The sequence below is a fragment of the Malaya genurostris genome, chromosome 2, assembly GCF_030247185.1.
Source record: "Malaya genurostris strain Urasoe2022 chromosome 2, Malgen_1.1, whole genome shotgun sequence".
Lineage (NCBI taxonomy): Eukaryota > Metazoa > Arthropoda > Insecta > Diptera > Culicidae > Malaya > Malaya genurostris.
Window position 1 is genome coordinate 280,601,971 of NC_080571.1, and position 21,374 is coordinate 280,623,344.

At 39.1% G+C, this 21,374-nt stretch overlaps 1 protein-coding gene across 2 annotated transcripts in view; it reads right to left on the minus strand.

Annotated features, from left to right (window-relative positions):
• The window catches only part of LOC131430275 (leucine-rich repeat and calponin homology domain-containing protein), a 208,979-nt gene extending 188,020 nt beyond the window's left edge, over nt 1–20,959 (minus strand). For both annotated transcript variants that reach the window (XM_058595106.1, XM_058595105.1), the window contains exon 1: nt 19,901–20,959. In XM_058595106.1, coding sequence (XP_058451089.1) covers nt 19,901–20,165 — 265 coding nt within the window. In that variant the 5' untranslated portion in view covers nt 20,166–20,959. The remainder of the gene's footprint in view (nt 1–19,900) is intronic.
• Between the last annotated feature and the right edge of the window lie 415 nt (nt 20,960–21,374).

The following is a 21,374-nucleotide window of genomic DNA, read 5'->3' on the forward strand; positions in this document are numbered from 1 at the left end:
CATGCAACGAATTTATGCGTCTTGTTTATTTTATTAAGAATTAATTGCATTTCATAATATTTACCTGAATTTTTAAAACTAAAAAAAAATAAAAGTAAAAGACACGAAAGCAAGAACACTGAGATTGTCGCGATGTTCTTCAATTTTGAATTAATAAATTTAACGAGTCAATATTTTCACCTCAGAATTCATTAGTCCTAATTTCCTTTTCTTGAAAACTTTTTTTATAATATTTTTAAACATTTCAACGAGAATTGTCAATGAACTGCTAATGCATTGATGAGTCGAAGACGAAATGTGAAAAAAATAAGAATTCGATCGTCAATATTTACAGTTGTACTGAGCGGAACAACACAAATTTTGCTTCCTTCTCTCAAAAATTTTTCTAATTCAGCAAAATGCATTCATGTTTTTTCTCAGTGTGTAACGTTTTTGGTGTCCAATCGATTTTTTTTTACTTTTTCTTCGTCATCATTTTTATACAAATTACCGTTCCATAGAAAGTTTTTTCGCAGAAAAGAGTTTGTTCTTATCAAAAAATCAGTCTTGAGTCGAATTGGTCGAATTGGTCTCTCCATCCGTGCAATGAAAATGATTTGACTAATTAACGTCAAACATATTCTACCACACAAATAAGGCGGGATAAGAGAGTCAAGAAAAATAGATTTACTTCTCATATACCACCTATTTACATTCAATGAGGCGGAACTATCGAGAGCGAAAAAATTTTCACTTCGAGAGAAGCCCATGGCGCGAACAAATGCAATGGTGTTAACTAAATGAAAAGGCTTTTTTTAATACCTCGTCATTACCTATTTTCAGTGAATAAGGCGGGACTAACGAGTGCAAAAAACTGTACTCGGCGAGAATTACATTGCATGAAAATGATTTGTCATGTTTAAGACGTGGCAAAATCAAAGCAAGATTATCCTGATGTTACGACCCTTTTTCTCTGGAACCATTTTACTGTTGAATACTCGAATGGAGGTCGTTTATTGCACTCGTTTAAGAATAAAAATAGAGCAAAAATAATCCATATTTCGGACACTCTGATGGCGAACCATAGCGGACATTTTGTTCCACTGTTTCTTTTGCATCCTGAGTTACTTTTCTACTTTTCTTACACTTCCGTTCGACAACTGACCAATATTTCTCAATCAGACGGAATTGAAAAAGCAGTTGGGTGAATTGATGTCATTTCCGGAGAAAAGCCTTCCGTTGTCACAACACCACTGCAGTGACAGCATGCCGAATCAGTTCAATTTAACTTTGCAGATGCATTGTAAGCTTTTATGTACGATAGAATACGCTATTTTAGGAACTTCTGCTCGTGCATTTTGGAATCCATAGTCGAAAACCTTTTCGATTTTTTTCTGCAGCTGAAAATACCTTGCCAGATCATAAACTTTCTTGCGATCTTCTTAGTGACGCGGTAATTTTTTCTCACAAATTTTCATTTTTTCCCAATTTCTTTCATCCATCCATCCTCTTTAGTCTTTCCCGTGTTGACAGTGATGAAAAGTAAAATTTGTTACTATATCATTTATTTTACCCCGACTTTGGGCGTATTGGTCGTTAGCTGGAGGAACAAGAACTACTGTTGATGCAAAGATGGATTGGACAGTTAATTCGAGAATTTCTATCGATGCGTAGTTTTTGTCAACCATCGCATTCCATAGGCATAATAAAAAGCATTCAGTTGATTACAGATAAAGGCTCTTTTCAGAGCCATTCCAAATTTTATAAAGAAATAGCTCTTCTGGACAGCAAAACTTGTGTCATAAATATCTGCAAAATCTGTTTCAAAAAACTATGGTTTCTACATTCCGATACGAAACTTGACCAACAGACTTTGCAGCTGATTCGGTAATGTACAAGACAATAGCCTAGCTAGTGCTGACACATCTTACAAACGCTACGAATCCTGTGCTAGTAGCGTTTATACTATACGTTTTATACTCTGGACCGGGTTGGTGGTCCAGTCCCTCAGTTCAGTTGAAATTCATCTATATTTTCACAAGATGATTTCCCTAAAACTTTTATCAGCAACACATGGAAGATTTCCGAAAACTGCTTCGTTTACAACTTGTCTCGAACTTTTCGATGAATTAGAAACGATTTTAGACACTCCAGTTCAATCTTTTGAAGCTTTCCCATCACCCGGTTGACAATGCTATCGAAGATACCTCGTGATCAAAACTTCCAAAAACGTTCAATAAAACGAATCTCTTAAAATTTTTGAAGATTTTAGTAATTCGGCTTCCGATTCAGGTCAGTCTATGACCAACTTTGCATAACGACACGAAGCCAAATCGGACCAGAATAGAATAAGAATTATGAGTCAGTGTCATCATACATTTGCTCAAGCATTGATTGACTTACATATCTGCATTTATTACTTTATTTATTCTTCACAGTTTCGTAAATTTACCGCAAAAGCAAATAGCTTGCCATACCATAGTTTTTCTTTTATTTTATTTTTCAACTGAGTAGCCTGTAAAACCATCCTCCCCATAAATCGTGTATTATTGCGGTCCCGGAAATGCTTCAAAATGTCCAACTTTGAACACGATCGAACACAACATACCAGGATCTGCCCTCAGCCGCTAGCGGTGTTTATATTCGAAAAACCATGTCGCAGTACGCAGAGATTTTTTCCATCGAAAGGAAATTGTGTAAGTGTTTTTCCACGGCTTAGTCGGTTACAAAAGGTTCTTGGTCTAGTGGACTATGAAAATTCGCCAAAACGGAAGCTTCGAAAGCATTTTAAAAAACAGAAATAACGAAATAAAACGTTGTTTATTTCCCCTCCGTTTCCTTGACAATGTTGCCATGGCAGTCCTGGTGTTTGCTTGGTCTTGAGTTAATGATTGTGCAAGAATTTGCTGGAAATATTGCAGCTATTAAAATTTCGTCATTCGTTCGACGACACTTGCGCGAGACGGTTCAAAAATGGAGAGACGGCAATCGAAATTGGCTAGTGGTAACGACAATAATTATTCGGGATCGCTAAGGTAAAATGTTGCGATTTCAAAGTTATGCAGCTTCTTAATGCAAATTTTGAAAGTTAGGCGGTTTTCTTATTTGGTTTTAAAATTTCACGAAACGTTGAGCTCTGGAGTTATCTAGAGTCTAGGACTGTCGATTTTTTTTCGAAATAACACCAGATCTCGACATTTCGTTTGTTTCTAATATATCAGAAAAAAAGCTGTTGGTGCTGGAAATTTCAAAATTTCAGAGTCTCAAGGTTTCATGAATTTTTAAGACATCCAGCAAAAAAAATGGTTCCCTATTTTTGTGGATTTTTTATATGAATTTTCAAAGATATACGGTTCGTGTTCTCCGCAAAAATTAAGACTTGAGTGTTCAATTTTTTTAAACAAAAATCACGTACGCCTCGCGATTCGAAGCAGTTTTTTGAGCTTGCACCATAAATTGTTCCAAAATGACCCAAGCAGCAAATTGCGAAATATTTCTAATTGTTTATTTGGAGTAGGGAATTTTTGCTCTCAAACAGGCATAAAACCTTGTCTTCTTTTGCATCAATAGATTACAATCATCCAAATGATACAATTTATTTAAACATAGTATTATTAAAATAATTAAAACTAATTAGATAGCAATTAGATAGTGTAAATCTGCCATGGTAACTTGAAGGTTCTAAGAGTATCTTCAAACAAGCCGACGTAGAGAGAATCGAAAATATGTTTGTTGCTTTAATTTGTTGGATATCGTTTTGGTAGTAAGGTGACCCGACAACCGAGACATATTAGAGCGTAGAGCGAACTAAGGTACAATGCAATGATTTCAAGCAAAGTATATTATCGAATACTTCTTAAAATTTAACTTAAAGTCCAAGGTCCTTCTAAGACGATGTACGTTTCAGAACAATTTGTGAAACATTATAGTCGAAACTGACTACAGACTGTTTGCGACTAAGAGGGACGACGGCGTTCAAAACCATCCTTTTGATATTACATCAATTAGTCAAATTATTCAACTGCTCTGGCATGAATTCTGCGTCAGCAGTGAATTGGATGACATGAAATAATTTGATGTCATCGGCGATCGATAGTTTCATACACTTGATTGAAAACTTTAGATCGTTGAGATAAAGTAAAAATATAAACGGTCCAAGGTGACTTCCTTGAGGAACTTCAGTGGTAACAGTGGATGGTAAAATTGTACAGTTTCCTATTTTCACTATCATTTCGTGACCAGTAAGATATGACGCAAATACATACAAAATACGAAATATTTGGTGACAAACATGATGAACGGTTTTAAAGAAATAAAACCTGTTTTATTCCACCTAGTGGTGTACTGATGCCTTTCTCATATCTCAGATATTCTCATATATAAATGTGTGGTATTCTACAAAACAATTTCCTTTTATTCTTGAAAAACAAAAAGGATTGTCCATAAACTAGTATAACTTACAGAGTGAGGTGGTTTGCGGTCTCAATTCAGTTTTACATTGTATTTTGTTTATTCTTGCATATATTTTTTATTTTCGTATCTTTTTAAATATGTCCTTTCGGGAGTCTAGTGACCGTTTCCAGCACCCTCGGGGAAGGTTGGCCAAAAAATTATTTTATTCTTGTTGTAGCGGTTTAGTAAATTTTTCACATTTCAGATTATTTCATAACTGTTCCCATATACATTTATAGTTTTTTAGATCGAGTACCCCCAAATAGCAAAAACGACTTACCGCAACGCGATCTGGAATAATTCCGAGTTTTTGGACCATATCAACACTGATAAACACAGAACAAAATAAAGAATACCCGTTTATTTTTTTGACACCAACCGCATCAAAATTGGTCAATTTTCACCAAAGTTTTAAAATTTTTGAAAAAAAAATTCGATGAAAATCTCAACCCGATCGTTTGAGTGTTAACAGACGCATAAGCTTATCAAAGTCTATACCTTATTGGATATTCGTTCAGATATCAGGGATTACATGTAAATCGCTCATCACATACTACATTCAACTGGTCGTATGCCAATATTGTAAAAAAAACCTGTTCACCACGGAAAGCCTTACGAGATATAGGACAAGTGTATCATGTTCACTCAAGGACAGTGGTACTTTTGGAACAAGTTACAATGTAATGTAACAACTTGAAATAAAAAACGAGAGGGTAATGTCAGAAACATAACTGGATGACGTGAATACGAATAAAACTGACATGCTCCACATATCCGTCTAGGATTTCTAAATCTAAGTTGGGAATAAACATGGCATTAATTTCAATGATTTACTTGTCAAACCCGTCTCGAAAATACAAATTGTATAGCGATTTCAAAGAATATCCACGACCCGAACTTAAGAACTGTAAAATATAAATTGTGGATATCGCCTCGCCAAACGTGAACAAAAAGTATCTAGAATTCCTTCGACAATTTTTGAGGAATGGTAGAGTATTATTCACCTGGTCACTATTATGATATGCACTCCACAAACTTGATACTTTTAGTGAATTACAAGCCAATTGTAGTTCCGTATGAAAAAGATTATTCAGCTCGTTTATAAAATGATACATAGTTGGAATCAGCTAGGTAAAGTACTGTCATCGGGTTTTGATCTGTAACATAGAATGAACCATTTCGCAAAAGGCGAGAAATTCAATTATAATAGCATTTTTGTTATGATTTGAATGCCTAATTTGACCGTCTTAAACAACATGCACAAATTTGTCTCCCACACATTAGTCAGTTTATAACCATACATAATTCGTGTCTGTTTTACTAGCGAACAGAATATGTCGTTAACCTACTGCACTCAACCACTAAAAATAATTCGTATTTCCATATGTCGGTTTTGCGCTGTGGTTCATTCAATTCATGGGGTTGGAACCTTGTCCGCCTTATTTTGGCACTGAATTTCATCTAAATGCTCGTTCATACTAAACATTTTAGAAAATTTAAATTTTGAGTTAGTTGTGGTCATCTCATACTACTGAAATTTTAATACATACAACAAGAGATATTCGCGATTATGTTCTATCCATCTTGTACAGGGTAAATTTTGAAAAGACGTCCCATAGTAAAGTGAATCGTATTCACGACAAAACAAAATCGGAAAACCGTTCTTCGTTTTTGCTGCTGTCTATCATTCAGCTCATGAGAAACCCAATTGCCGACCTTCTGAACTTTTCCCTATGATCGAAAGACGATTAGAGATGGGTTGACAAGTAACCGTTTCTTTTCTTCGCAATTAATTTTTGAGTTTAGGTATCGTCTTCGTTCAACAATCCTTGCCATTCGGCAAATTTTAAATTTTTTCGAGTTCACCTGTTCGTTCTTCGTCGTTCCAACGGAAATCCCCAGTTTTAAAGCGTTCAAACCTAAGTTCAAGAATCACGATCGATAGAGCATGTTCCAAGAGTTCGATGGGATTTCTGTTTGCAGAGGCACCTCTAGATAAAATCCTGCATTATTAACTAGCACAACTGTTAAATTCACGAATACAAAAACAGCCATTTCAATTCGAATACTTTCTCTAAAGATCCGTTCTAAACCAATCAGCTAGCGTTGAAGATCTCGGCATTCTTTTCGATGAACAAATGACATTCAAGCAACAAATCATAACTTAGGATTCGTAATTCGTATTTGCTAAGCACTGCTCAAAATCCCTTTAAACTCGCTTTTTCGTACAACTCTCGAACATTGTTCGGTGATTTGGAACTCTTGCTACCAAAAATATTCGCATAGAATGGAGCCGAAACAGTGAAGATTTAACATTTCTTTACATTTCGTCTTATGTCGTTTTTCATTGAAAACACTCGTGGAGTGTTTTGCTCGATTCGTGCACTTTTCGTGCAGTCGGGCAATCAAAACAGGTGCACTGTGTTCCATTGATTTGCACCGCACGAAAAAAATGCACTTTCGAGGCAATTCGCGGGCAACTAACCCGTTTTCTTTTCCGAGTAGCATGCGTGCAAACCAAACTTTACAAAACCGGTTCATTAATCGGCTGTCAGGGCAAAACACTGGCACCGAGCGAGTGGATTCAATGAAAATCGACATTAGACTCGTCAGTGCAGAGCAATTCAAATTGAACTACTTAATGCAAGATTCGTTCACTTTGTTCTTCATCGTTTGCCGTGAAATAATTCTCATCAACTGACAAATTATCAAAATGGCGGGCTACTAATTAGTCTAGACACACTGCTAGAAGTGCAACGGGACCTATCTCGCGTCTTAAGATAAAATAAGATAAAATAAAATAAGATAAGATAAAATTCGGCGATAGGACTCGGTTTATTAGAATAACTGGACGGCACATAATCTGGCTATTTTAGTTACTACGTGCCAAAAATGATAAGTATTTCGTTATTATTATTATATAAAAACATGCAACGCTAAAACGATCGCATGAAATAATCCTGTTAGCTACGTCCGGCATATCAAATCAGTTCCAAAGAAACGCACAGCAACGCACATAAAAAAATGCAAATAAACATTTGGCTGACTAAATCCAAGCTGGCCTTGGCCGGGCCCCGAAGAAAATCAATCCCGTTCCAGAATTGTGGTGCCCTAATTGGACACTAAATGCTACCAGCACTATCCCGCTAATCGTCAGCAGCTTACACACAACCGAAAACAATGTATCGCTGATATGCGTGAACCGTGAAAGCAACGACCGTTTGTAGCGTTCGAGATGCGACCGACCGACCAACATTCAATTTGTGACGATGGGATTGACGCTCGGAAGACTCCAGCTCAACCGGGAGAGGAAGTTCGGTACAATGGAAATGAGGTGACGTAGATCACCACCATCACCACCATCAGTCCCGTATTCGCATCTGCATACAATGGTCGGTCGCCGCGGTGGAGACGGGCGGGAATCCTAATTTGCATATGATCGCATAAGCCGGGCGCTAATCGCAAAGTAAAACTTGATGTTGGCAGAAACGTACGTTCGTTGAACGACAATCCTAATCCAATTTTTTATTCCCGACGAGGCGATCTATTCAATTGTTGAACAGTGAAAACTTATGTATAACAAGTCTCATAAACATGTTTCCAGCGGTGCATTAATCAATTTCAACGGGAGCCAGTAAGAAAAAAAGTGGTTCATTTGCAGTCTGACTGACTGAACCAATTCAGAAAAGGAAAAGATGCAAACAGTGATTCATCAACTGTTCAGCTAACCATAAACAACACTGGCTTCAATGACTTCGAGACCCGAGCGCCGGAGGGCCTATCCTATATTAGCAAAACGGCAGGACGAACGACAGGAAGAGGTAAAACAACCAACCTACGGTTCCCATCAGTGTTCCGGCCTTTGATCAGACTCCAAGCGGCGACGGACGTTTCGTACATCAACCGGTGGAATCCCGTGCGATAAGAACGACGTCGCCGGGATGGTTCTACTGGTTTGTCTGTAAGTGTGTGTGTGTGTGTGCTTGTGAAGAATAACAAACAGCAGCCACCATCGTCCTATGCAGGCAAGTAGTTTCCCACTGCTGTCTGTCTCCCGTGTTACAAGAGATGTCAATGGCATGGAAAGCGAGCTTTTTCCTGTCTTCATTCTTGCCTGCGGCATAATCCCGCAATTGCGGCACTGGAAGAGACCAGAAAAGTGCAAGGAAACTTTTCTTTTTTCCGGTGATAACTCCCGTCAGCCCGCCCGTTAGTTTGCCAGCCATAGAGACTCGGTGTCGCCTATGGATCCATGGGACTCTCTAGCGCGGCCAACGGAACAAGAAAATACAAGTCATTGGCACTGGGGCGATGACTTTGGCTGGAACGCTTCGATGATGGTTGGAGCGTGGTTCTTGAATGCGTCGACTTTGTGCGCTGACCCCTGGACCTTGCATTATTTGTCGAGTGGCCAATGGGATTGTCACGGGCACCTATAAAAATAGATATACAGGTATGAGTTGCGATAGTAAACAATTGTGTTTTCTATTTTTTCCCCATCGATAAAATCATTTGAACTTAACAGAAATATGACCCATTTAGGTTCGAACTCACCCGTCAAGCATTTATTGATTTCTCAAGTGCTGACGTTTCGCGGTCATTCGATTCCCTTTTGCGTCGGAGGCGACTTCAAGACGCCGCGGTTTTTTTTTTTGCTGCTGCTGTCTCTGATGGCGGTTACGTTCCACTGGGCTTCAGAGCTTCAATTTATAGAGCCAGCAATAAATGTTCCATTTTTATGATTTACAATCAAGTTTTGAATTCGCAGTACAAAAGTGGAAACTGGTACCATCTTATCCAAGAAGTTTATCGGTTGAAGTACTTTTGATGTAATATGACTGTATAAGGAAGTGACGATGCACCTTCAGCACGGAACTCGTTTCAGTGGCTTACATTATTCCGTTCATTCAAACACTGCAATTTTAGGCAGATTAACAAACATTGTGAACAAAGTAAAATAGAAATTATACCGAACTCGCAGTTTTCGGCTATCTCGGTGAATCATTCTGCCAGTTGAACTACACTGGATGTGATGAAACGCAACTCAGAAAGTAACCCTATTGATCAGAACATCCGTGTACATGTTTAGACTTTGGTGCGCGTGGTTCAATTATCTGCTTCGTCCATGTGGCATCATTTTGCAAAATAACACTTTACACATTCCTTCCGTACCACGCAAATTTCTATTTCTGCTTTATTTTCATTTGTTTTTTATTTCAGTCCATTTTGATGAATGGGTAGAACATAATGGTGAACATCTCGAGTTTTACGAAGCGCAATAATATAATTCTTTCTCCACGCCATCAGAAATATGATCAGAAATGTACGATTAATTAAGTTCTTCTGAACTTTTCGAAACAGTGAGGGAAACTGATCGCATTTGCTTACCTTTTTGGCACCCGGACGATCCGGTACTGAGCTACACATCAACCCGATGTTCAACCGGACGAATATAAAGGGTAAACCATAGTCGAAATCGAACATGTCTTCTTCTGCCTTAAACGGCCCTGTACATCTTGGTAAGGACCTTCCGGCAACAAGAGACCTTATTGGTATAAAGTCTCAAACTTTCAAGTCGTGCTATCATTTCGCTTTTCAGCTTACGAATACTAGATCTGGATTCGGGAACTGAATTCAGAGCCATCCTGAATTCTGAACTGAATTCCAGGTTTAAAATTTAATTTCGGAGTTCAGTTTCAGAATGGTCAGGGTCATTTCGTCGAAAACCATTTCACCGAAAGCCATTTCGCCAAAAACTATTTCGCCGAAAGCTATTTCACCGACAGCCGTTTCGCCGGAAGTCATTTCGCCGAATGACATTTCGCTGAATGACATATCGCCGAATAGGCCACTTCGCCGAAAACCTTTTCAGCGAAAGCCATTTCGCCAAATGCCATTTCGTTGAAAGCCATTTCGCCGAAAGCCATTTCACCGAAAGATATTTCGTCAGAAGCCATTTCGTCGACAGCCATTTCGCCAAAAGCTATTTCACCGGAAGCCATTTCGCTGAAATTTATTTCACCGACAGCCGTTTCGCCGAAAGTCATTTCGCCGAATGACATTTCGTCGAATGGACCACTTCGCCCAACGCTATTTCACCGAAAGCCATTTTCGCCGAAAGAAACATTTCGCCAAAAGAGTAACATCATATTATTAAGCCACATGACCGAAGCCAAAATGTCTCGGCAGCACAAAGCCACCAAGGCGACGAAAGCTGAGCCAGGCGAAATGACCCTTTCGGCGAAACAACTTTCGGGGAAATCACCCTCTCCCTTTCAGAGTTTAGTTCCAGAATACAAGTTAAGAATTTAAAACTAAAATTCTGGAATTGAATTTTAAATTTGGAATTATTTTGGAACTGAATTTATACGAATCCAGATATCTGATTCAGGAACTTAACGTCAGATTTCTGGAAAAAAATTCAAGACATAAATATTAGAACTAAATTTGAAGCTGATTCTAGAACCCAAATAATTCCGAATTCCAAGCTAATTTTAGAACCAAATTCCGAAGCTGATTTTAGAACCAGAATTTATTTCCTGAATTCAGTTTCAGAATTTCATTCCAGATTTCGGGTTCAGAATTCAGAACCTGCATGCTGGCACTTAATTCAGGTTCATATGAGTGCAGAATTCAGTTCTAGAACTAAATTTAGAAACTCTTTAGGATTTTGAAAATGAATTCATGAGCAAAATTATTGATCTGGATTCCGAATCTGATTTTTGCAACTGAATTTCAGTGCCAGTTTCTGAATTGTGGTCCAGCATTTAGGTTCTGATCTAGATGAATAAATGATGACAAAAAATACTCAATAGTTAGAAACATCGGATAAATTCCACAAATCGGTTCTTTTGTTTTTGTCTATTTCGCTATCTACGAGATAACACACGATAGTTTCATCCATCGATTTCATGAATCTCCACTAGTGTGAGGTAGCAGCAGTGACGATTGTGTGATCTCAAACACAATGGTAAAGGTACACAAACCTTTTATTGACCTTCAACGATTTGTTTTAGTCTTTGTTAAGACGTAGAGCCGTCTTGAGCTAGTTTCAATATGAACAGTATCTAACGGGGAAACAGATTGAAAAAAACCGACATGTGAACACAATGATATAATGAAAACCGAGAAAATGTTACCGCAGAGACAGGACTCGAACCCGTAGCTAACTCCTAACCGGGGAAATTGTTTTACCAATTAAACTACCCTGCAAGAAAGTCCAATTGAAAGTCCAATTGGACTTTCTCTTCATGTGTTTTCATATGCAGTGTAGTTTAATTGGTAAAACAATTTCCCCGGTTAGGAGTTAGCTACGGGTTCGAGTCTCGTCTCTGCGGTAACATTTTCTCGGTTTTCATTACATCATTGTGTTCACATGTCGGTTTTCTCCAATCTGTTCTTTCGTTAGATACTGATCATACTCAAAAGCTTGTTTCAGTTCAACACGTCAATAAGAGTGTTGCACTGTTCAACTGGTTCGCATTATGTGCGATCTAAAATAACTAACTGGGATACTTTCTTCCGTTGAAATTAGAAAATTTGGAAATAAAATCAGTGACGTCTCGTCCTCATATGCACCTCGTGCACTGCACAACTGGTCAAATTGAAGAGAAGGAATTACTCAGCAAAGTACTGAGATTTGTTTTTCTCTCTGTCACGTTTGGTTCTTCTAAAACTACTATGAACACCTTCAGAAGAGGCTTCAGTAGCTTATGCTTATGGCAGTTGAAAACAAATTGCTGTCTTAGTTGCAACGTCGAAGCGATTTTATTGAAGTTATTGACAGATTTTATCGACTTGCAGAGCGTCGAAATAAGTTTAATAAAAAATCCTATCCAAAAGTATATCGTTATTTTAGAAAAGCAGAAGCGAAAATCCATTCCTCAATCTTTAGTTTTCACTTACACTTACTTAGTTCAATTTACAATGTGTATCAAACAACTTATAGTGAAGTATTTGCTCGAAACAGTTATTTCGAGTGATGGTGCAGCTGTGGCAAGTGTGTGTTGGTTAGTGGAAAATGTTATTTATTGAATAATGCTAATTCGCGGAAGTAAAAAATCGATAGTCCCACGAGAAAAGGGCCTAATTGCAAATGACAGTTTCTTTTTGTTTACTCTTTCTTTCACGATTTACCGGATTGGTTTTATATTTGACGCCTTACTCTTCGCAATACTATCAAATAAAATCTACAAACTTTCAAGAAGTTGCAGTAATGGCTCCGTAATAATCGAAAGAGAAAGTAAATCAAGAGAGTCTCTCATTTGTAGTTAGTCCCTTTTGTCGACTGCCGAAATGTTCAGCGACGGATACTGCGAATTTACCGCCCAAAATTAAGCTATGTCAAACGATCGTAGCGCCATCTGAACATCTTTTGTCGGTGTTATCAGATTTGCATAGAATGTGAAAATTTACAAGTCAATCGTGTGATTCAAGTTGAAAATCTAAAATTGGTTTGCAGCTAACCCACAACAGCAGTGCGAATAGGAGAAGCAGGATACTGCTGAGATCGTTCCTTAGAGATATTTCACATTTTTCTTATTCATAGTGTCTTATTATATTTCTTCTTACTAAAAATCGGACTAAACTAAACTCCGTCGATTAATCGGGGGACGTTTGATCAATGGATCTATTTTTCTTCGGGTTAGATGCTAAGTTTAAGACACGTTCTTGAAGTTTATAATCGTGTAGATATTTCTTGCGACCGTACTTAATTAGGACGTATTAAAATAAAGTTTAGACTGCGAGGAGGATCAATTTGATATTTTACTATTTTGGTTGGGAGCATAATGAATCTAATATATGTATCGATAGCAAAAATCCCGACAGCTGACTGTCCGGAGTTTTACGAGTTTCGAAAGAAATTTCGTATTTTAGTAGGAAGCATATATAAATACAAACAGTGTGAAACTACGTGCTACTTCCTAGCAAGTTGTTTCAGAAAAATGAACATTCGTTTTGATCATTAACGTAGTAGCAACCCACGGGCGGTCTTTAATGCTAATTGGGATGCAAAAGCCTGTTTTAATCCCCCTAGTATTGTAATGATGCCATTCTCATTTTCATTGGCTCCTATATATTACAGCAGAAATTCCCCGAAATACCACAATTTAAAAAAGTTTAGAAAATAGTTTTGAAGATTTCTGTTGTAAAATACTGCTACATTCATATACTACATTTGAATTTAAGTTAGTGAAAAACTATTCAATCATATTTGAGAAAGTGAGGTGAGCTACATTTTAGGGTAACAGAGGTATTTTGGGCCACTTTAGGATTAAGTTTATTTTGGCCCACTTTGTACAAATATCCATCAAATTTTGTAATATCTTCGAAAAACCCTTCCGCAATAGGTAATTTAATGTGATTAACTTCAAACATGAGTTACTTAACACCGATTAAATCCATAAAGTTTGTTAGGCGGGCCAAAATACATGAAGTGGCCAAAATACCTGTTACCCTATTACATTTTTTTTATTTTTTTATTTCTGGAGCAGGGAAAAGCCCCTATTATAACATATTGCATATCATTAACTATTATAACTACATAGCGAAGTACTTAGAACTAACGATAAACTTCTAAAGAGATAGTGTTCGACAAAACAATTTCCTGATAGTATCACGAGTTAGATGAAAGTCGGACTGCCTTGAACAGCGATTGAACACTCGGCACATACTGACAAATGACTCGTTGTGGCCATAGTTGATTCTGGCGGCAGGAATGCGTAGGAAAGGATGAGTTTGAAGACAACGACGGCGAATATCAAAATCTAGCAAACGTAACAGCTCCGAGCAATCAATTCGTGGCTGGAAAAGATCAGCAATGAAAACTGCCTTGAACACATTTCGGCGAACAGATAGTATATCGAGATCTATGAGCTTGCAGCGATCTTGGTAACTCGGAAGATTCAGGGGGTCTCTCCATGGTAGTTGGCGAAGCACAAAACGAATAAATTTATGTTGAATATTTTCTATGCGTTGAATGTCATTTTGATAGTAGCAGTCATGTCCATCTCCTCTGTGTGACGAAGAGCAAGCAAAATTTCTCCCCTCGCACTGACAACTTCAACGAGAGCTCTTCTCTTTCACATATATAAACCACTGTTGTATAAAGTGTGCACGCATCATGAGTGCGTTTGTTTATTTCCTTTTACCTCTTCCACTGAATCACACCAAAGTGCTAGAGCATTAGCTAATAAATTCTCTGAGTTGGATGCAGATACTTTCACAGAGGTGTACACGCCGGTGAGCACTCTGCTGTATGGTTTGTGTAGAAGAAGCGTGGACACGCAAAATCAGCAAAATAAAACAATTTATCGTAAAATTTTCGGTTTTCCTTGCAAATTTTTCATAGCAAGACCAGATCTAATCTCTATTAATTGAAGTTCACAGTTCACCATCACGCGCCAGTGGTCACTTGGGTGTATTTAGACGAGAGCGCGTGTGAGCGATTCATGCGAAGAGAATGTGTTTCACTCGCGCCAGCTGCTTTAACCACAAGCACACACTCAAATTCTGTCTATTCGACACTGAGAAGAAGTGCGCTTTCCTCTTTGCGCGATGCTTCGTTTTTTGCATCCTCGGTGTGGACAAGAATCTGACGCCAGCGTGTATCACTCTGGTGAAATGCCATCTCTGGATAGTAGGGCGACCAAACAACAGATGCATATTCTAGTGTAGAACGGTCTAAAGCACAATATAAGTCTTTTTGTAACACGAAAGACGAACCCTAACAGTTTCGAGGCTTTATTGATAGTATATTCAATTTGCTGTTTGTAATTCATTTTTGAATCCAAGATAACTCCCAAGTCTTTAATACACGATTCTCGTCTAAGAACAGTTTGTAAGATCGTGTAGTCGAATTCAATCATAGAATGTTTGCGAGTGAATGAAGTGACAGAACATTTTGAAGCATTACGGGCATTCGGTTTACTCTACACCAATTTGTAAAAATGTCCAGTTGTGACTGCAAGAATCTGGCATCTTCGACGGTTTTGATAAGGTGAAAGAGTTTAATATCATCAGCATACGATGGTTTCAAGCATTTTAGCAAATGTTTAAATCGTTAAGGTAAAGTAGGAATATGAATGGTCCAAGATGACTGCCTTGAGGAACTCCGGAACTGACAGTGAATGGAGACGTAGTGCAATCGCCTATTTTCACTGACATGACACTGACATCATTTGATTACTATGTTGGTACGGCATAGCATTTCATTCAACATTCAGTTCATTCAACCATACACTAATATGACCTACAAATTTATTAACGATTCTCTATGAAGATTTGAATTTTGGAAAATAAATGTACAGGTAGTCGGACTTGAATAAAATTCAGCAGATCTTTTATGGGATTACCAAATTATCAGACTCTCCTGGTCGGTAAACTAGAAAATATACCTAGCAAATATAAAGAGGTAGCTACATTTCACAAACATTAGCCTAACGAATAAAGGTACAAACATTGTCCAGTGCTAAAAAACAATTTAGTTCCACTAATACTCTATCTGAGTCTCTTAAGCCTATTCTTGAAAACAACACTAGATACAGAAAAGTCAAAAAGGTCGTACAAAACTTTACACATGCACTAATCGGTTCGTTCTGACCATACTCTGTTCTTCGTAAGTCGAGTCGCAAGAAATTCCGCGCTCTTAGCGTTCTTGGTGGGACATTAATACATATTTGAGAGAGAATCTCAGGAGCATCAGTTTGTCCATTCAGCAATTTCGCTATAAATACAGCTCTGAGTATATTTCGTCGTTTGTCTAGCGTGTCCATGTCGAGCAAACGACAGCGCTCAATGTATGGTGGAAGTTCTTACGGAATTACGCCATGGCAGAGATCGTAGGAATCGTGATTGTACTGCTTCAATTCTATTGATCCTAACACTGGCGTAAGGACACCAAATATGCACTGAGGCTTCAAGGGTAGACCGTACTAACGCGTAATATAACGCTCGCAAGCAGTATGAATCAGTAAACTCTTTGGCGATCCTCATAATGAAACCTAGGTTTCTATTTGCATGAGCAATTATATGCGAGTAATGATGTCTGAAGGAGAGCTGAGAATCAAGAAGCACACCCAGATCTTTGAAAACAGTTATTCTTTCAAGTGTTTCCCCAGAAATAGTGTAGTTCCAGACTATCGGGCTTTCAGTTCCATGCAATCAGCTGTCGATTGCACAACAAGAAACAGTTTCCTGGTGGAATGACAAAAGAAATGTCATTAAAAAATAATGAACACAGCAATGGTCCGAGATTGCTTCCTTGAGGACCTGACTCGTTAATGAAGTTGTGTGACTCGACATTTCCTAGCTTCACTGATAAAACTCGACCTACGAGATATGATTTAAGCCACTGAGAGAAACTAGACGATGCACCTAGACGCTCCAGTTTCGCAATCAAGAGCGTATGATCTACACGGTCAAACGCAGCTTTCAGGTCCGTATAAATTGTATCTATCAGTGATCCAGTTTCAATGTTCTTAATACAAAGGGAACAAAATTGTGTCAAGTTAGTGATTGTAGATCTGCCTGGATGAAAACCATGCTGATCATTAGAGATATATGTCTTTGTTTCACGGAATAAAACGTTCCCCACTAAAATCTCCAACAGCTTTGATCCAGCACAGAGAGAAGTTATACCTCGGTAATTTGCAATATTTTATTTATCTCCTTTTTTGAAGATCGGGAACATATACGATTGTTTCCAGCATGCAGGAAACCGTGACTGCGACAATGATTGGTTGAAAATTAATCTGAGAGGCGCACACAAAGCTCTTGAACATCTTTTCAGTACTATAGACGGGATTCCATCTGGTCCAGTTGATGTTGAGGATTTCAATTTACTTATTGCCGCCATAATATTCTCATCAGAAAATCGAGTGTTTGCAATATTTATCACATTATATGGAACATTTTGAAGGCATCGTTCCACCTGAGTTGATTTAGCCGAGTCGGTATTGAATACTCTCGAGAAGTGTTGTGCGAATAAGTATCAGGTGCCTCTTAGAGTGTTCGATGTTTCATTTTCAAGGAACATGCTGGAAGGAAGTCAGTTTTCTTTGCGTTTGCCATTAACAAAAGACCAAAATTTCTTCGGATTTCGTTTCAGATTGGATTGAGTCTTTTGTACGTGCTTAGAGTAGAAATAGCGGTTGTAAGACCGATAATTGTTACTAGCTTGAGCAAAATCCCTCCTTGTTATTGGGTTTCGTCAATTGGAAGTGCCGAAGTGCATCTGCTCGTAACCTTTTAAGTTCACGTAGGTTTCTATTACCCCAAGGTGGCTTTGGACGAGGGCGGGGTGCGGGAACATGTACTAAGAAAAGGTCTCGCAAAACGACAATGTTGTCGAATATGCGACATAAGAGCTGAAGAAAATTGTATTAAACTACCCGAACCAATCTGAATAAATTGATGTCAAAAATGAACATATTTCAATAAAACTGTGTCGATGAAAGAGAAAGGCATTATCACATCGCTAGGTAAAGTTAAAATAGCTGATAAGTTAGTGAATAAAAACTTCGTTGGAAAAATATAGAACCACAATATTCAATAATATTCAATTATGGTTCTTCACGATAATAAAGACCCATAAATTCAGGTAAGCTCAATACATTAGCAAACAGTTACCCTTTCATTCGTGTTACCTAAGCCTAAACTACTATCTTATCGCTATGATAAAGAATTAGGTGCACTCATTTCCACGAAATTTAGGAAAGGTAATTAGGCCGTTGGTTTTCTTTTCCTTAGAAACTTTCACATAATGCTCCAATGATATACATTTCAATCTCTACCCCTGACGTCCTCTGACCAGTACAATCACAGACCCGGGGTTTAATCCGACCGACATAACATTACATTTCTGCTCAATAGCTGATAACAGCTGGCTGGCTGGCTACAAATCGAAACTGATTACGGAGAAAAAAATGGTGAAGGCAAAGGTGCCTGCTTGCATGCATAGGGTCGAGACCGGAAACCGGTGGTAAACAAATGAGATCATCGCTGCTCGAGGAGGGAGCTGAGTCCCAACCGGGTGCCAGACCGGCGCGAAAAACTTTGCAAACATATGCGTGGAGTAACATCCCACCCAACATGTTGTTGGCATAGTGATTCATTCACGGATTGACTGGATCCCGCTGGAAAGGCACACCCTTTTCTCCGATCGTCCCGGTGCCTATGACAAGAGCTGATTGAAGAATTTTATATCAGTTGTAACAATGTCGTTTCGTTTTTTTTTCCTATCGATCGACTAGGCGTCGAATGAAATGTTTCAACATCGACTTAATTCTCTAAATCGGTCAGCACAGGTCTGTCGTCGTGAACTTGTTCGCGCGTTCAAAGAAGAACGGTTGACACGAATGCGTCTAAAATAAACAAATCCCACTCGTTCGAACCGACCGGAGCGGATTTTAATCCGAATGGGTGGGTTTCGAGTTTTTTTCTGTCTCTCTACACTCTTTCACCACAGCTAACAAATCAGGGACCGGAGACGCAGTATGCTGCAAACCGCAACAGTTGTTGCGTCTCATTTTGTCACTGCTAGCAAACCCCAAGACCACGTATTCTCGGTGACCAATAAACTATAAATTTAAGATGTTGCACAAAATGTACTCTCTCTTCACGAACGAATTTAGTCTTGAAATCTTCGCTTTTGATATTTCAGCAAATTCTACCGCCGATTGACAATTATTGTACCGTATCGAAACCATATTTTTGTCGATAAATCATTTAACAGGAGGCGGCGCGCGGCCCCCGCAGGGACCCCGCCGTGCCAATCGCACAAAACGACACGTCCATGTATCATTAAATATGAATTTTACATTTAGTCTGACGGCTGACGACTGGATCACAAATTTAAAACCATGGAGCAGCTGTTCTTCGTAGTCCTTCGGACACCGTAGAACGAACCGGGAGTCCTTTTTATGCAATTTGTATTCATGCCACTATCGCTCGACGCCCGTTTTCCCCGTCCCTGAGTGGGACTTGAGTTTCAGTTTTAATGGCACGTTCCGCGTGCTTCTGCCTCTGTCTGTCCGTCTGTCTGCTATAGCCGTGTAGCTTATTTTGCTGCCTCCCCGGAGATAGATTGGTCCCAGATCTACGTGCTTTTCTTTTTGTGTTCTTCACCAAGCGTCGGTTACGTCGGTGGCATGACTCGAAACAAAAAAAAAAATAAAAGGAAAAATGTGAAATAACCCGAAGAAGCAGGTTGCATGAATCTTTGTAAACATTCGTAGAACAGGAAGGAAGCATACACCTTTGCATTGGCACACCGGTTCAAGCAAAGGATGGATGAAACCAACTGTACGCTTTGTTGAGTAATTCTACACGATATTTTTCAGCGCGGTTCATTTGCTCTACTCGAGTAACTTTCGCTGATAAAAAAAAATACCCAACCTTGACGCTCGTTAAAATCAAAATATCAATCATTTGAATTTGAAAAGAAAAAAAACCGTAACATAACACCAACCTGCAATGACCGTATCGCTGAGATTGTACTTTCCGGCTGCCTTTGGGAAATCCTTCAACTTCCGTCCGCTAAGCTTCAGCTCGCCACTGAGGTTGGCATCCTCCAGGATGCGCTCCAGCGACCGGGTCAGCTGGCTCTGCATGTGTCCTCCGGAAGCGTTCATGGTGCCGCTTCCGGCAATGCCAACCGAGCCGGACAAAATCGACCCCGAAGGCGAACTCGAATACGGAAGCTGATTAGCAGTCTTCAGACAAGCCACGGCCATATTAGGCACATTTGGATCGGATCAGATTGCACACACTTTTCGCGTTGTTCTCGTTGGACACGGACACTCCCTTAAACCGTGTGTTGTTGTGCTACAGCGCACCCCTTCCAAGGTAGCAGTACGCTAGCTGACACTTTCCGGGAAGGATAATATCCGGTCGAAAGTTAGGCTTCCGCTGTTGATTTGCACACACAGAGTCAAATCGATTTCGCCGATCGACCCCTTGAATTTAACCCGACAGGTTACAAAGTTGGTCCCCGCTTGCTTTTCCGACACAGCCCTTGACTCAGAATCACTCAGGAGCCTCTGGTTTACACGCACACAACCTTCAACTTCAATTTGTAGCCACTTTCGTTCTATTACCGTACTTTCTCGATTAACCGTTTCACTAATGCACTAGTTTTTCTATTTGATTTCCAATTAAAATTTTCACTCGTTAAACTAGCCTCATAACTCCTGCATTAAAACCAAAAAAAAAAAATCTTCCTTTCTCGCAGTTTCCTGTCGCCGAACGCACACCAACACTCACGCACACACCAAAATTCAATCCAAATCGATGGTACACAAAAAAGAGCAGCGGCGCCGACACTTCTTGACTGTCTTGACCGATGGGTTCTATTCTAAAATTGCACAATAATCTCGTCTGAATTCTTTTCTGCTGTGTTCAGATTACTGCACGCCCGTTTGTATGTTGTGCTAAAAATTATGACAATGGATACCAATTTGTTTTCCAATTCAAAAATCCTTATCCCGCACACTCAACAATGCGAACAGGTCAACACTGAACGGTGACTCTCAACGGACTGCGAAGTGCGAACGACGTTCCGATCAGCGAAGCGAACTCGACCAAAACTTGGCTGGGCTATTACAGAACACACGAACACAAGCGCACGTGGCTTGCTTTGTTTGTTTGTTTATATTTATCGATGGATGGATGCACGATTGGCCCTTCGGTACAAACGTTTACGAAGCTAGCGCATAATCAACCGTACGTTACGCAGCGTTAGGTATAATGAATTGTCGGACCAAACGATCGAGGGGCTGTAGGCAAATTAGAAACTGAAGTTTCTCGGAAAATTGTTTTAGCCAAACTTATGTCGTTTTCCAAAAAACATATGTTCGTTGCCAAACCTAACCCAGTTTCCACACTACCCACATTGTCTAAATGACGGAATGAGTAATGAACTGCATCATATTTTAGTGCTCGAT